At 40.5% G+C, this 16,722-nt stretch overlaps 1 protein-coding gene across 8 annotated transcripts in view; it reads right to left on the bottom strand.

Annotated features, from left to right (window-relative positions):
• Nucleotides 1-16,722, bottom strand: part of LCLAT1 (lysocardiolipin acyltransferase 1) — a 175,804-nt gene that overhangs the window by 50,151 nt on the left and 108,931 nt on the right. For all 8 annotated transcript variants that reach the window (XM_062209206.1, XM_062209203.1, XM_062209209.1 and 5 more), the window contains one exon: nt 14,275-14,391. In XM_062209206.1, the coding sequence (XP_062065190.1) occupies nt 14,275-14,391 (117 nt within the window). The remainder of the gene's footprint in view (nt 1-14,274; nt 14,392-16,722) is intronic.

Below are 16,722 nucleotides of genomic sequence, written 5' to 3'. Positions count from 1 at the left end.
GAGGGAAAACGATCTTGCATCTGCTGGTTCACTCCCCACATGCCCACAAAAGCTAGGGGGTTGGGGCAGGCTGAAGCCAGGAGCCTGGAATTCCATCCAGGTCTCCAATGGGGATGATAGAAGCCCAAGTACTTGGGCCATCTTCTGCTGCTTTCCTAGAAGCATTACTAGGAAACTGGATTGGAAGTGGAGCAGCCGGGACTCAAATAAGTGCTCAGATGGAATACTGGCACTGCAGGTGACAGTTTACTCTGTTGCACCACAACACTGGCTTACAACTACTAAATATATTGAGCCACCAAGTTAGGAAGACTACCTACGAATGCAATATATTTCACTGCTGTTGGGTAAAAGATGTTATATAATGCTCTCCAAGTTGATGCCTGTGGGTTATTAGGCTGGTAAGGAATACTGACAAACTTTACTTTCCTCTAAACATCACTGCTCTCTCAAACAACTGGTTGTGGTGGACATGCTCCACTCAACTACTCATTCAATATTTATTGGATAATTGGGTACCACTGTTCTAGGGAGGTGTTGGGTAGGTAAGGAGAAAGGAAAAGGGAAAGTGAAAGAAACAGAAACACCTACAGAACTATAAATTTGACCCAGGGGAATTTACAATCTAGCAAGGATGATACATATTTGCAAATTATGTAATTTTTAAGCATAATTCAAACATGGTAGAAAACAGGGTCAGGGTGAGAGGGAGGCACTGAAAGGACTTCCAGCCGAAGAGATCAAGAACTAATCTTCCTGAGCAGGGAATAAAAGAACAGGTACCTGGTCAAAGGCAGAAGAAGTGGGAGCACTGCAGGTGGTAGGAGGGGGCAAGCCACCGTGGTACACTGTAAAATCACCACTTTGGGTGGAGTCTGAGCTCAGACTTGATCTGTAAGTCAGCAGTACTTTTACTTGGCTTTAGTCAGCTTCATTTTCTCACTTGAATCTCACTAATCACCTTCATTCCCTCCGTAACTCACTCACTGCTATCACTCAATTCCCTAACCTCTGATCTGAGAGAGAACAGAGCCTTCCAGCACAGCCCCTCTCCCTGTCTTGACACTTACTCCCAAACCAAAAAATACTCATTCTCCACACTGCCTCCTGCCTCAGCAAAAGAGGAATCTTCTTCACTGTATTTCTCTTCATATCCCTTCTTAATTTCTCAGAAAACTGATCCATCATTAATCCTTTTATCTTCAGCTTTTCCTCTATTGAATCCTCTCAGGCTTTAAAAATACCCTACTCCCTCTTCATCCTTAAGGTGGTTTCTGGATCTGTTGACTGCTCCAGCTCTCTCCTCCTCTTCATCATAAAACTCACTGTAGGAGTCATCTCAACGTGCTATCTCCACTTACACACAACTTTATTCCTACAAAACTATTCTCTCAGGATCAAGAAGCCTTCATTGTGGGGTACCAGGTAAAGCTGCCATCTGTGATGCCGCCATCCCATGTGGGTGCTGGTTCGAGTCCTAGTTATTCCACTTCTAATCCAGCCCCCTGCTGATGTGTTTGGGCAAAGCAATGGAAGATGGCCCAAACACTCGGGCCCCCATTACCCATGTGGCAGACCCAGAGGAAGCTCTTGGCTCCAGCCTGGCCCAGCCTTGTCAACTGCAGCCATCTGGAGAGTAAACCAGAAAATGGAGGAGATTCTCTCTCTTTCTCTGCCTCTCTTCTGACTTTCAAATACATCATAAAAACAACAACAACAACTATACTACTCCCTCTCTTAGGGTCACCAAATATATTGTAGTTGCTGTACCCAAAGGACTCTTTTCAGATTTTATGTTCAAAGATGGTTTTGGTGTCTGGAATCCATATAAACTGCTGATAACTTAGAAAATGTATATCCACTTTGAGTATCCAAGTTTGCAAACAGGCTAACAATTGCTGAAACAGATTGATTCAGATCAAATCACTATTTGCAAATATAAAATTATGACCATTTGCAGTCATATATACAAAAGGCAAGATTTTTTTAAAAGTCTCAAAACCATTTGTAAAGACATAAATATGACATTCTTCCCTGATTTTTCCCCTAGGATATATAACTATAATTAGGATGGCTCGCACTCTACCTCTTACTATATGGCCTCACATATAATCTGTAAACACCTCATTAGTGGATCAAAGGATATGTAAAAAACATGATGTCTAATTACTGTTACTTTAAACTGATCATAAGTTAGAAATCTCAAAATAAGACAATATTTTGGGATAACCATGATGATGACAGAGCGAAAAGACCTTATTTTATCTGAAAACAAGCAGTACACTGCTTAGGAAGGTAATAAACTCTTTAAGAATACTAAGGAGGCCGGCGCCGTGGCTCAATAGGCTAATCCTCTGCCTGCGGCACCAGCACCCCGGGGTTCTAGTCCTGGTCAGGGCGTCTGATTCTCTCCTGGTTGCCCCTTTTCCAGTCCAGCTCTCTGCTATGGCCTGGGAAGGCAGTGGAGGATGGCCCAAGTGCTTGGGCCCTGCACCCGCATAGGAGACCAGGAGAAGCACCTGGCTCCTGGCTTCGGATCAACGCGGTGTGCCGGCCGCAGCGGCCATTGGAGGGTGAACCAACGGAAAAAAGGAAGACCTTTCTCTCTGTCTCTCTCACTGTCCACTCTGCCTGTCAAAAAGAAAAAAAAAAGAATACTAAGGAAGGAACAATTTACTCACCAGCCTTGAAATATTTATAAAGCCATAAATACTACCTTCACAGCTCCCACTACCCCAGATTCCTTTTATTTTTTACTTTATTAGAAGTGGACACTTCATGGTAACTAAGACTACCTCTCTCATTCACTGTCCAACGAGGCCAGTCTCCATTGCTACATGGAGAGCTAATTCTAACAGTTCTCTCCCAATTTCTTTACCAGCTCAAAGCCTATCATTTCTCAAGATCTTCAACTCCTTTTTAGGCACTACAGATTATAGACCATGAGTAATTTCCACATACTCCTACCTGCTCCCCTACTGAACAGAGGCAAATCATAGCCAATATGATAGACCTATTAAATGATACTTAAGAAGAATGTGCAAAATAGCAATAGTTTGTAACCTAGCTTGATAAAAAGTTTGTTAAGTAAACTCAGATTTGCTGCCCGAGAGGAAAGATAACTGCCTAGAGAAAGCTCACTGCCATTGTAAATCACCAAGAATGTAAAGCAGTAAGAAAACAGCACAAACAGGAAGCTTGCTGTAAAGAGATGCAAGACAGTCATTTTTCAAGTAAAATAGCAGGACTGGCATTATGGCATTAATGGAGAACACTGGCAAACCACGTAAGTGCTGGTTTGTGTTCCTGTTTCCCTTCTTCCAATTCAGCTTCCTGTTTATGGCCTAGGCAAAGCAGCCGAAGATGGTCCCTGCTACCCACGTGGGAGACCTGGAAGAAGGCCATGGTTCCTGGTTCAGCCTGGCCCACCATGGCTGTTGTGGCCATCTGGGGAGTGAACCAGCAGATAGAGGATCTTTCTCTCCCTCCCTCCCTCCCTCCCTCTAACCCTATATCATGTAACTTTCAAATTCATAAGTTTTTTTTTTTTATGTAAAAAGTAAAATAGCAGACTGAAGAGAATCTACACTGTAGACTGCTGCTTGTTAGATTATTATAATCAAACAAGGCCCTAACTTGAAAATGTACTTTACAAAGTAAAGATCAAAGAACTAATATAGATCAGTGGTTTAATCTTTCATTTAATTACCATTGTGGACCACAATGAAATTATGTGGATCAACTGGCCAATATTCACAAAACAAACTAAAATATGCATTTGTTGTATAGATGTACTTTCTGAAAAATGCAATGTTAATAATCTTTCTTTTCTTTTTTTTCTTTTTTTAAATTTATTTATTTTTTGACAGGCAGAGTGGATAGTGAGAGAGAGAGACAGGGAGAAAGGTCTTCCTTTGCCGTTGGTTCACCCTCCAATGGCCGCCGCGGCTGGCACGCTGTGCTGATCCGATGGCAGGAGCCAGGTGCTTCTCCTGGTCTCCCATGGGGTGCAGGGCCCAAGGACTTGGGCCATCCTCCACTGCACTTCCAGGCCACAGCAGAGAGCTGGCCTGGAAGAGGGGCAACCAGGACAGAATCTGGTGCCCCGACTGGGACTAGAATCCAGTGAGCCGGCGCCGCTAGGCGGAGGATTAGCCTGTTGAGCCACGGCGCCGGCCAAATAATCTTTCTTACCAACAGAAGAATCTTTGGAATTTATTCCATGTGATCAACTATAACAAAATTCTTGTGTGGAGGGAATGAGAGCCACTGAGGATATATACATGTTATTCTCCTAGATAACCTTGCTAGGGGCAGGCAGATGGATTAGAAAATGACATCCTTTCAACATCTTACAATACAAAGTACAGAGGAGTGAGCTTATGGCAACTGCACCAGGACTAGTTTTGGTCAGCTGACATTGTTCATTATATAATTTTTTTTAAAAGATTTTTATTTATTTTAAAGACAGAGTTACAGAGAGGTCTTGCATCTGCTGGTTCATTCCCCAGATGGCCACAATGGTTGGAGTTGCGCTGATCCGAAACCAGGAGCCAGGAGCTTCCTCCGGGTCTCCCATGTGGGTGCAGGGCCATCTTCTACTGCTATTCCAGGCCATAGCAGAGAGCTGGATTGGAAGAGGAGCAGCCGGAACTAGAACCAGCACCCATATGGAATGCCGGCGCTTCAGGTCAGGGCTTTAACCTGCTACGCCACAGCGCCAGCCCCTCATTATAATTTCTATATCTAGTTTCATGTTATTTTGGGAATTTTTTTAATCAATATTTATTTTTACTTTTTATTATCCTTAAAAATTATTAGAGGGTATGGCATTGTGGTGTAGCCGGTAAAGCCTCCACCTGCAGTGCTGGCATCCTACATGGGCGCTAGTTCGAGTCCTGGCTGCTCCTTTTCCCATCCAGCTCTCTGCTATGGCCTAGGAAAGCAGTAAAAGATGGCTCAAGTCCTTGGGCCCCTGCACCCACGTGGGAGACCTGGAAGAAGCTCCTGGCTTCAGATCAGTACAGCTCCAGCCATTGCGGCCAACTGGGGAGTGAACCAGTAGATACAAGACCTCTCTCTCTTTCTCTCTCTGCCTCTCCTCTCACTGTGTAACTCTTTCAAATAAATCAATAAATCGTTTTAAAAAATTATTAGAGGGGCTGGTGCCGTGGCTCACTTGGTTAATTCTCCACCTGCGGCACCGGCATCCCTTATGGGTGCCAGGTTCTAGTCCCGGTTGCTCCTCTTCCAGTCCAGTTCTCTGCTGTGGCCCTGGAGGGCAGTGGAGGATGGCCCAAGTGCTTGGGCTCCTGCACCCGCACGGGAGACCCAAAGGAAGCACTTGGCTCCTGGCTTTGGATTGGTGCAGTGCCAGCCTTAGCGGCCATTTGGGGAGTGAGCCAACGGAAGGAAGACCTTTCTCTCTTTCTCTCACTGTCTATAACTCTGTCAAATAAATAAATAAATAAAATTATTAGAGACAAAGAGAGCACACGCACTACCATTTGCTGGTTCAATTCCCAAATGTCTGCGTTGGTTCCTTCCTGGGGCCAAGGAGCCAGTGACTTAATTCAGATCTCTACATGAGGCATAGGAACCCAATTACCTGAGCCATCACTACTGCCACACAGGGTACACATTAGCAGGAAACTGGAGTCAGGAGTAAAGCCAGATTGAACTCAGTCACTCTGATGTACAACATGTTCATCTTAACTGTTAGGCTCATGCCCACTTGCCTCAATCAGGATTCATTTTTAAAAAGTGAAGGCATGGGGCTGGAGCTGTGGCACAGTGGGTTAACACCCTGGCCTGAAGCTCCGGCATCCCATATGGGCATCGGGTCTGGAATCCGGCTGCTCCACTTCCGATCCTGCTCTCTGCTATGGCTTGGGATAGCAGTAGAAGATGGCCTAAGTCCTTGGGCCCCGCACTTGCATGGGAGACCTGGAAGAAGCTCCTGCCTCCTGGGTTCGGATCGGTGCAGCTCCGGCCATTGCAGCCAATTGGGGAGTGAACCAGCAGATGGAAGACCTCTCTCTCTCTCTCTCTGCCTCTCCTCTCTCTGTGTAACTATGACTTTTAAATAAATAAATAAATCTTTCAAAAAAAGTGAAGGCACATGAACTTGGTTTGTATACACATGTATACACACACACACACACACGCAGACACCAGCAACGTTAGTGCTGTTTTAACATCACCTTGCAATACTCAAAACAAACATGAATTTATTATATGAATTTATTTTTTTAAATGTTAAGGAAAGGTCCTAACTGGAAAAAAAATGCCAAGAGTATTTTGAATAATGAAGGAAAAGAAAACTATAAAGAGAAAAGGGAAAAGGTATAGCCTTTATAAATAATGAAATGGATACATGTCCCGAGTAAAGGGGAAACAAGGTAAACCTTTTTTGGACAAACCCAGAAAAGTAATAAAATGCATTCACAATGAAAACCAAAAAGCAGGCATAAGCTCCTGTTAAGATGAATTTCTGAAGTCAAGGGTCTACAGAGTTTCGTCTTGGGCCAGAATTTCATCTTCATTGAGAATAAGTTTTGATTTTCATATGAACAGGAAGCTAAAGTGTATTGTTACATACATTTTGCACCCTCACCTGAAATGCTCTCCTATCTAAGAACCTTCTGAGGACATAAACATTTAGTCTTTCTAAGAACACTTTCCCCTGCCCCGTATGGTAGCCTTGCTACCTACATCCTCTGCTCCTGCTGTTTATCTCTCCGCTTTCCCTGGGAGAACACGCCAATGTATGTAACAATATGCTTTATAGTCAATGTACAGTCTACAAAGTCATCACTCAAAGGCAATTCCACAAATTTTACTTACAAAAGCTTCTTCCACAATTCTGACTTTTAAAATAAACATTTTGTAAATGTCATAGTTATCTGTCAGCATTTTTCAGCATGCTGCTCTTAAGAAAACAATATAAATATAACAGGACACTAATTTTTAGGCATAAGTAATATGAATGGGTAAAATACAATTATACAATTTTCACTCATCTATGAAAATGGTAATCTTCATGCTAATAACAAGCCATGTCTTTTGAGAATTTTTATTAATGGTGCCATAAGATCCCCTATCATTTTAACCCAGGTGTAACTTTCACAACAGTAATCATTTATGATAGCTCACTGGTGTTACAGAAATAGTGTGTAACCCTAGGGCAAAATTTTTCTTAACCATTTGCTAAGCATTGTAGCAGACAGAGAAAAACACAAAAGTCCTGACTATTTTCTGAGAAACATACAGGCCAGCCTCAGTTTGGAGGCAGGGAGGCCTTTAATTCATGTATGCGACCTCACCAGGCTTTTTAACTTCCCAGGAGAAACCTGCTAACAAATTTACTTACTGCTGAAGCCCTTGGCTGTGTACTTAACTTGTGATGTAAAATATCTAGAGAACTGGTGCTTTACAAAGAGCAACCCATCTCATTGTGAACTGACATGCGCTCAAGTCTCAGCGAGTAAAATGCTATTTATGGAGAATGCTCTGAAGGATATGTACTCTGAATCCACAGGTAGCCCCGATGTTTTGACCTTAGGGGAGACAGCTCTGTCTCATTATGCCATTGATCAGAATGGATGAACACTCTAAGGCTATGTGGAACAGCCTAAAAATGTTGTGATCCTTATTAATAAAGATGCTGCTGATGTCATGACAATGCACAATATTCTCTTTGTGAAGAACCAGGAGGATATTTCTCTCAAATCCTTCTGAGATGATACCATTCATTTTCCCTCCAAAGAAGGAGTCAGAAAGCCAGTATTTTAATCATACATATTTATGTTTGCCACTTTGAACTGAGACACAGCAGGGTAAAGAATTACATTGTCTGGCTCAAAAACAACTAGAGAGTTCTTTCTTACCTCCTAGGCACTATTTTGAAGGCTAGAGTGAAAAACAATCAACGAGGTAGATTCTTCTACTACATAGCCAGTGTAGCAGGAAAGCGTTCATACAGGCAACACTATCCAAGTCTAAGGTGACGGGGAAGGCTTCCCAAATGGACTGTCTCCGAGGGGACAGCACAGGCTGAAAAGGAGGAGCTGTACTGCAGCGGAAAAAGTGCAGGTGTGTGTGCTCTGGGAAAGACAGCATTTCAGCGAGGCCAAGACAAATGCCACCACTGGGAAGATGGGCGATAAGGCCAGAGATGGTGCAGTAAATCATGTGAGAGAGCGTCTATGATCCTGGGCTCTGTGAAACTGAAGAACGGTTTTTGCTAGGAGCAGACACCAATTTGCACTTCCTATATTCTAGATACTGTGTAAGAGCTTTACATTCAGGACCTCACAAAATCTTCATCGGAGTTCTAAGAAGCCCTATAAACGAGGCACTGTTACTATTCCTGTTTTACAAATGATGAAACTGGGCCTTCCTGAGGAAAAGTGACTTCTCCAGTCACTTTGCTAAACCAGGAAAAGCCCTGATTCTAACAAGGTCTCTGACTACAGTGCCTGAGCACGTAATTTGGTATGCTGACACCCTCAGTTAGGAAAAGGCTTGATGCTCCAGGATAGCGTGGAGAAAGGACTGAAGCAAGACCAGTGCTAGGAAGAGAGCTGAGCAGGTGAATGGTAACACAGAGACCCAATCAAGACAGCAGTGAGAATGCCAAGGAAAGGACTGATTTGAAAGAGATTTCCAAGTAGAACTGAAAGGCTTGTGAGCAAGGCAGAGGGGGTAAGCCAAGAATGACTCTCAGGTTTCTGGCTTGAGCAATGGACCCAGTGATACACTGTCCTTAAGAAAAAAGCTCTCCAGCCAGACCCCCAGCGCTGAGTAACCTTGGAATAGCTGTTTACTTCTCTGTCCCTCAGTTTCTTCATGCATAGAATGAGAATGGTAATAATGCCTCAACCCAGAATTAAATGAAGTACTTAGAATAATCCTGGCACATAAGCACTCAATGAACTTTAGCTTGGGAAGAGAGGAGGAAAAGCAATTGAGCGGGAATGACAAGTTCCATGCAATATATGGATATACTGAAGCAGAAGTGCCTGCAGGACCTCCAAGAGGCAGAAGGTACACCTATGGCCCTGAACTAAGAAAGGGCTTTTGGAATTACACCTAGGAGGCATCAGCACAGGGGTGATGAGCCAACAATCTGGGTGGTATGGCCCCTGCAGAATGTGTGGAAAGAGAAGAACACGGAACCTAGGGGAGCCTTATGAGGAACAGAGACATGAAGGGATGGATAGAGAAGCATCTGCACAGGAATCTGAGAAGTGGCCCCAGGAGCAAAGAGAAAACGAGAAGCCAAAGGGAGATGGACTATGAAGAATCAACAGTGCCAAATGTTGCTAAAAGCAGAAATAAGATACAGGTGCAAAGTAAGTCATTGGATTGAGAAATAAACCCTTTGCCCTTAGTGACCACACAATGTGGCCTTTACTGCCCTTCCAGAGAGAGGTCAGACCCTGGCAGCTAGTTACTGAAGATCTGCTGTGCTAGAAGTCCTATTCAAGAAGTCGGTCCAGCTGACTGTCGCCCACACTCTTGGAAGAGAATTCTTAGAGGAAGAATATAGTACTTGAAGGTTAGAGAGCAAAGCATTCCTGGCTTTAGCCTAGACAGACATAACCAGAGGCAAAATTTAGAAATTTTAAAGCACAGTTAAGAAAGGCCAATTAGTTCAAATACTTTAGCTTACATTGCATGAAGGGGATTCTGAGTAGTGGAATTTAAAAAGATGAGTACTGTATTATAAACTCATGGTCAAGGAACATGGAAGTAACAAAAACACTTAAACACCTGTCCTCTGGGAAGATGTCTATTCTTGAATCCCCAACTCACACAGCAACTCTTTCGTATCACTATTCTTATGTCTTTCTCTTATGTCTTTAGGACACTTGCAAGTCATATCTCTTAGAATACTGCATTATAATTGGGTTTTCTAACATTACAAATCTCAAGGGAATGGGTTTCCAAGAAACATTTTCTAAACAAATAAACACATTTATGTTTACATTACAGAGGTACTTTGTAAAAACTGATTATCAATTATGAAATGGAATAGCAAGTAGAAACCAGAAGCAGACCAGTGAGAAAATCAGAAATAGAAAAAAGGAAAAAGAATGATAATTCAAACCAACGGGGCCATTGTGGAAACATAGGAAGTGGGATGTCTTGAAATGTCTCCATGGAAGTATCAACAGAATTGGGTGGCTGAATGAAATGGGGCAGAACCTAAGAGTAAGATTCTTTTCAAAGATCTTAAGGAAATGTATACTTTTGACTCAGTAATTAATATTTATAATAAAAAATCATATTCATGCATATTTTGGTATTATTTATAAGGTGGAAAATTGCAAACAATCTTAATTGTTAATAAAACTAAATAAATAGCAGTCCCTCTATCAAACAGGATGTTATGTACACATTAACATGTTACTCTTGGAAAAACTTAAGGATGGGGAGAAAATGTCCGCAATAAATTAGCTAAATTTAAAAAAAAAAAAACATGACCTTAACAAGACAAGCTATATGATTTCACTCTCATTTTGTCTGACAAAAACGTGTACACATTGAATAGGAGAGGAAAACCATGTCGAAAAATGGGCATAGGATGTTTCTGAAAAGTGACTTGCAACACTATGGATGGGTACTTTTATTTTCTTTTTTATAATTAATTCTCCAAAACTTTATCAATAAATAATTGGTTCTTATACGTAAAAACAAATATTTCTTCTATAGAAAGTGAGCAAGTACTGAGAAAATCAAGTCATCAGACTACTAGATACTTGACAGCAAAAATGATGGATCTACAATTTGAAAGGACAGTTTGAATGTCATGTTTTCCTGTTCTGTTTTGATAATTACAGAAACAAAGAAGGATCTAATATAAGAATAAAAAAATAAAAATGGCTTACAAAAAGAAAATTTTTATCTGTATATTTTTCCATTTAAACAAAACTTACTAAAGTTTTAAACAAAACTTTTCCAAGAAATCTTGGAAAAAGCAAAAAAAGCCTACAAATAATAAATTTTGTAGCACTAGAATAGAAAGAACTGCAAACTTACTACACAGTGGAAACTGAGTGAACCAGTCTCCATGGATGCAGCGCAGGGCAAACTACGCTCCACTCAGGACACTGAGAAACACGTTTGAAGGTGGCTGGAAGGGCAGCGATGAGCCCAGAACTTCATCACCGAACAGATAGTACGAGCACGGACCTGAGTACCTACGTTTTTAAAAACTTCAACGAGTGATTCCAATGCGTGGGGAACGTAAAAACAAGCAAATAAGCACCTGGGCACAAATTCAGTGCCTGGCACATGACAGGTACTTGACAAATGTTAGATAGCTGTTTTTATGCACAAATGTAGGACTGTGATCAGTTTCCATAGGGCTTTAATTTCTCACTATATACAGTGACAAGATCTAGGCTACATGGAAAGCACAGAGGCGTTGCTAGGGGATAGCAAGGGTAGGAGAGAAAAAAACAAACAAACAAAAAAAACAAAGAAACCAATGCAAATGCCACTTACAGTCCAATGCAATGCCATGACATTTGAAGATTCAACATGAAGAGATCCCAAGGTCTCTGACATGTGATCAAATACAGTCATGCTGAGGCAAATGTGAGTAAGCTCTGCTTCAGGATGTCAGTCACAAGTCAACTTACTAGCCGCATTTTACAAAGGTTTTCTTATTTAATTTATTATAACAATCAAAAGATTTGTGATAACATGGCCTCAGAAGAAAATCAACTGCTAATCGGCAAAAATATCTGCAGAGCTGGGGAATGGGAAATATCTCAGAAAATACTCTAGCAAATATCTAAGGTCTACTATACACTCACATTTTTAAAATGTGAGAGTAAAATTTAATCCTATTTCAGAGAAACTTTCTGGCAGAGAAAAGCCAAAGGCTGGAGTCGATGGTATATAATGTACTCATTATTTCAAGTTTATCTGCCTCTCTTCCTGGCCTCCTAAAAACTGCAGTCTCTTAGGAAGGGTAACTGAAAAGCAATCGTGGGAGAGGCTCCCTGACCAGGATAAATGCCACAGAGAGCAGTGGCTCCTGCTGGCCACCTACAGTTCTCACTACAGCCACCACAGACAACAAACACACTGCTGATACCACCACAGGTATCAACAGGCAATGGTACACTAAGCACAAAGTCCAAGAAATTACAATGCTTTAATAATGACAATGAACACTGAGCTACCTATGACTAGTATACGGCTTTTATTTCTTAGCTAACCAACCTTTACAGAGCAAATAAGAGCTACAGTAGACCAAAAGGAGAGAGACAAATACATGATTATCTGATAGTTAAGTGTGTAATCTGGATGTTAAGTCAGCAATATTTTCATACTGAATACATACCAAAGAATTTTTTTCAGGTGTATTAGTCCCAATTACCCAGTGGTAGTTTATTTTTATTTCCTAGTAGGAACTTACTTTGTCTTTAATGGTTAACACTGGATTAGTAGAAAGATCAAATTCTTCATTTCTTCATATTTAGAATTTAGGCATAACAGCTGAACTTGAATTAAAATGTGGACTGTTTGACCTTCAATTAAAAAATTTATTTCAACTTAAGTGATGCTTATGAATTTCTGTTCTCTTTTACTGTTTTCTTGTTTTGGTGGAAGATTTTTCCAGGTTCATTAAATGAGTGAAGGAACTGATCTCATCTGCTTCTCAACTTTTAAAAATGTCTACTGGGGCCAGATTGTGGCATAGCAGGTTAAGCCTCCACCTGCCATGCCAGCATCCCATATGATCATCAGTTCGAGACTTGGCTGCTCCACTTCCAATCCATCTCCCTGCTAATAGGCCTGGGAAGGCAGCAGAAGATGGCCCGAGTCCTTGGGCCCCTGCACTCATGTGAGAGACCCAGAGGATGCTCCTGGCTCCTAGCTTCAGCCTGGCTCAACCCCAGCTGCTGATGCCATTTGGGGAGTAAACCAGCAGCTGAAGATAACTCTTTCTCCCCACCCCAATGCTGCCTTTCAAATAAATAAAATGTAAGAAAAATCTTCAAAAAGATGGTTCTCTATTAGTTCCTAGTGGTAGATGGGCACTCACTATAATTCAACTCTGTGTCAGGTTAGTTGTATCCACACAATTTCAAAAGCAAGCCAAATTAACAGGGACAATATTGTTGGTTTACCATACCAATGTTACTTTGGACCTCTGTGTACATCTCTTCAAAATCATGAATGTCTAGTAGCAAAGCAGCTTCAGTGTGGCAGGTTATATCTGAAAGCACATTACAACCCTAAAGGAACATAGTGATGTCATCTAGAGAAAGAAGTATGAGCTTAAAGCTTTTTCTAGATCTCTCAATATTAAGTACAAGCAGTTTTATAACAAGGTGGCAATTACCAGAAGAAAGTGACAATTTGTCCTAGATGTCACCACTATATAACACAGCTTGTTAGAAATCAGAGCAGAGAGCAAAAAACATACTAAAAAGAAGCCTTCATTAGGTGACTGGGCTTTGAATTACTCATGTAAAATTAACACTTCTGTATTATTTCTGCAGAGTTCACTTTCGTATTGGTATGAAGACATGTATATGGGTGGATATAAACATGTACATAAGCAGAACTATATTAAAAGACAATTGGTTTTTTTACATAACAAAAATACCCAACTGAAAACCTTTAAGTGGATGGGATACTGTCAAATAAATCACTTTGTTTTCCATATACCCTTGAATTTACATAGCCTGAAAAGAAGTGGAAGCAGTAGTATGAGCCACAAACTAAAAGTATTTGAATGAAGTTCTATCCTTGACTCACGTGACCTGTAAAGATTTATTAACAACTTTGGATGCCTGTTCCATTTAACTCTAAAATGGAGTTAATCAATCAACCAGAGTTACCTAAGTGGAATAATGAACGCAAAATTATTTCCTAAGCTGTAGAAGATTATAATGACCTAACATGGTGAGAAAATGATTATATTCTCAAATCCTAACAGCCAAATGCATGGGTAGTATAAGAGATAAGACATTTAGATAGCTTTGCCACTGAAGCATTTTAAGTAGGATTATATTAAGTATATGTTATTATTTTCAAAGATGAAAAAAGGAAAAGAAATTCTATTTAATAAAGATACCTCTTATATATCATATTTTAGTATGTGGGGCAAACATTATCTAAAATACAGTATCATAATTCTTATGATCAAACTATGAAATCATTGATTATTAATTGTGAAGGTCTATAGATAAAGTTTAATGACTTTTGCACTTTTATAAAAAAGTACACTTTGAGATGAGTGCTTACCTTCTCTTAGACGGTCTACCACAAAAGTAAAGCCTGTAGTTCTTGGATGTAAGACATACTCATATTTCTGAAGTCCATTCTTTTCAGCAAAATCATTACTTCGAGCCTTGCTATTTTCTAAACAAAACAAAAGCCCATTAGATGCCATTAAAGAGAAAGATATGAGGTAAGGGAATAAGTACAGAATTTCTTTGATACAGATGGCAGTTAACTGCTGCATAATTATGGACTAGAAATACTGAATTAAATGAGAAGACACAAACACTTTATAAGTTCCCGTATAACAACCCCATACCTATTTATTGGAATTATAAATTTTTTCTAATAAGACATTTTTAATGAGTTTTATAGTACTATCCTGAAATTCATACTCAAATCTTTAAAATCCTTTAAAAGATTTTATAAGTCAATATATAATAAAACCTAAAATACCCTAATCAATGAAAGGTTCCATGGCATACTCCTCATATACTAAAGCACAAAGTTCTAATAAAACAAAACTTGAAAACTAACAAAATATAAGGATCTAGACATCCAGAAGAAATAACCAGCAATCAAATACATCAGATGAGATTTTTTTAACCCAATAATTTAGGCCTTCAATGCAAAGTGAAATATTTGTCTTGCTCAAGCAAAGGGCATTCTAACATTACTGACCAGAACCCTACCACAACAGGATGGGCACATGATTAGCACATCATGTACAAACATCTGAACATGGTTTGGCTGAATATAGTCACAGAGTCAAGTTTATGTTCCAACTGTTGGCAAAAGTCTCTTTTTCCATTCCATGAGGTAACTTTACAAGTTCCAAGAAGAACCAAACCAATTATTCAGCAAATACATTTGGAAAAAGTAAAGTGTTCAGAAATTTGGCCTCCACCGCTGCGAGAGATCATGAAATTCTTTCTGATGACAGCAGATGCTAGAACCTGCGATCCTCAGCTGTACCCTGAAATTCACAGACTATTACTCCAAACCTAAAGAAAGATATGGAATAACAACTTTCCTAGCAGTAAATGTAAGACTACTGATTCCTCAAAACCTTAGAAACCATAGATGCATTCCACATCACTGAAGTACCCAAAGAACAACACTCCAATAGATGGTGTTACATCATTTTTTTTCTTCTATTTTAAAAGGTTTATTTATTTGCTTATTTATTTGAGGGTCAGAGTTACAGGGAGAGAGAAGGAGCTACAAAGAGAGAGATATCTTTCATCCGCTGGTTCACTCCCCAAATGGCTGCAATGATCGGGGTGGGCCCATACAAAGCCAGGAGCTTTTTCCAGATCTCTCACATGGGCGCAGGGGCCCAAGCACTTGGGCAATCTTTCTCTGCTTTCCCAGGCACAGCAGCAGGGAGCTGAATCGGAAGTAAAACAGCCAGGACTGGAACAGTGCCCATATGGACACTTAACCCCCGGCACCACAGCGCAGGCCCCAGTGTTACATTGTTTGTGTAACAAAGAAAATGAATCAAAGATTAATCAATTCCTCTTTATAAATTAAGAATATTCTGGGCATGGCACTAAAAGCAGTGTATATATTCACATTACAGGACTGCAAATGGGGTGAGGAATCCCAGAGGCAAGAATGCGTGATTGTTAAAGACTCTTTAGTCTGCTCTTTGAGTGTTTTTTTTCTCTTAGGACTTGGGCTATGTCTCGCCATTCCCTCCCAGCCTGCAGGGTTTCTGATGAGAAGTCTGCTGTGAGTCTAATTGGAGATCCTCTGAGAGTAATCTGACGTTTCTCTCTTGCACATTTTAGAATCTTTTCTTTATGTTTCACTGTGGTGAGTTTGATTACAACGTATCGTGGTGAGGATCTCTTTTGGTCGTGTTTACTAGGGGTTCTATGTGCTTCCTGTACTTGGATGTCTCTTTCCTTCTCCAAACCCGGGAAGTTTTCTGCTGGTATCTCCCTAAAGGCCTTCTAATCCTTTTCTCTCTCCATGCCTTCAGGAACTCCTAGAACCCGAATGTTGGGTTTTTAATAGTATCCTGTAGATTCCCAACAATATTTTTTAGATTTCTAATTTGCTCTTCTTTTCTTTGGTTTGACTGTATACTTTCCTGTGCTCTTCTAAGTCCAATATTCTCTCTTCTACCTCACTGATCCTGTTTTTAAGGCTCTCAAATGTGTTTTTCATTTGTTCTATTGAATTCTTCATTTCATTTTGATTTCTCTTCAATATCTCAATTTCATGTTCTACTAAACCCCTCGTTTCATTTTGATTTCTCCTTAAGATTTCATTTTCATGAGAGATTTTCTGTCCTGTCCTATATGGATTTATTAATTTATTTATTTGAAAGAGAGGCAGAGGCAGAGGCAGAGAGAGAGAGGTCTCTCTGGTTCACTCCTCAAATGGCCACAACAGCTAGAGCTGAGCTGATCCAAAGCCAGGAGCCAGGAGCTTATTCTGGGTCTCCCATGTTGGTGCAGG

This window comes from Lepus europaeus, chromosome 13 (assembly GCF_033115175.1).
Source record: "Lepus europaeus isolate LE1 chromosome 13, mLepTim1.pri, whole genome shotgun sequence".
Lineage (NCBI taxonomy): Eukaryota > Metazoa > Chordata > Mammalia > Lagomorpha > Leporidae > Lepus > Lepus europaeus.
Note: the sequence above shows the minus strand (reverse complement) of the source record. Positions and strands in the feature narration are given on the sequence as shown.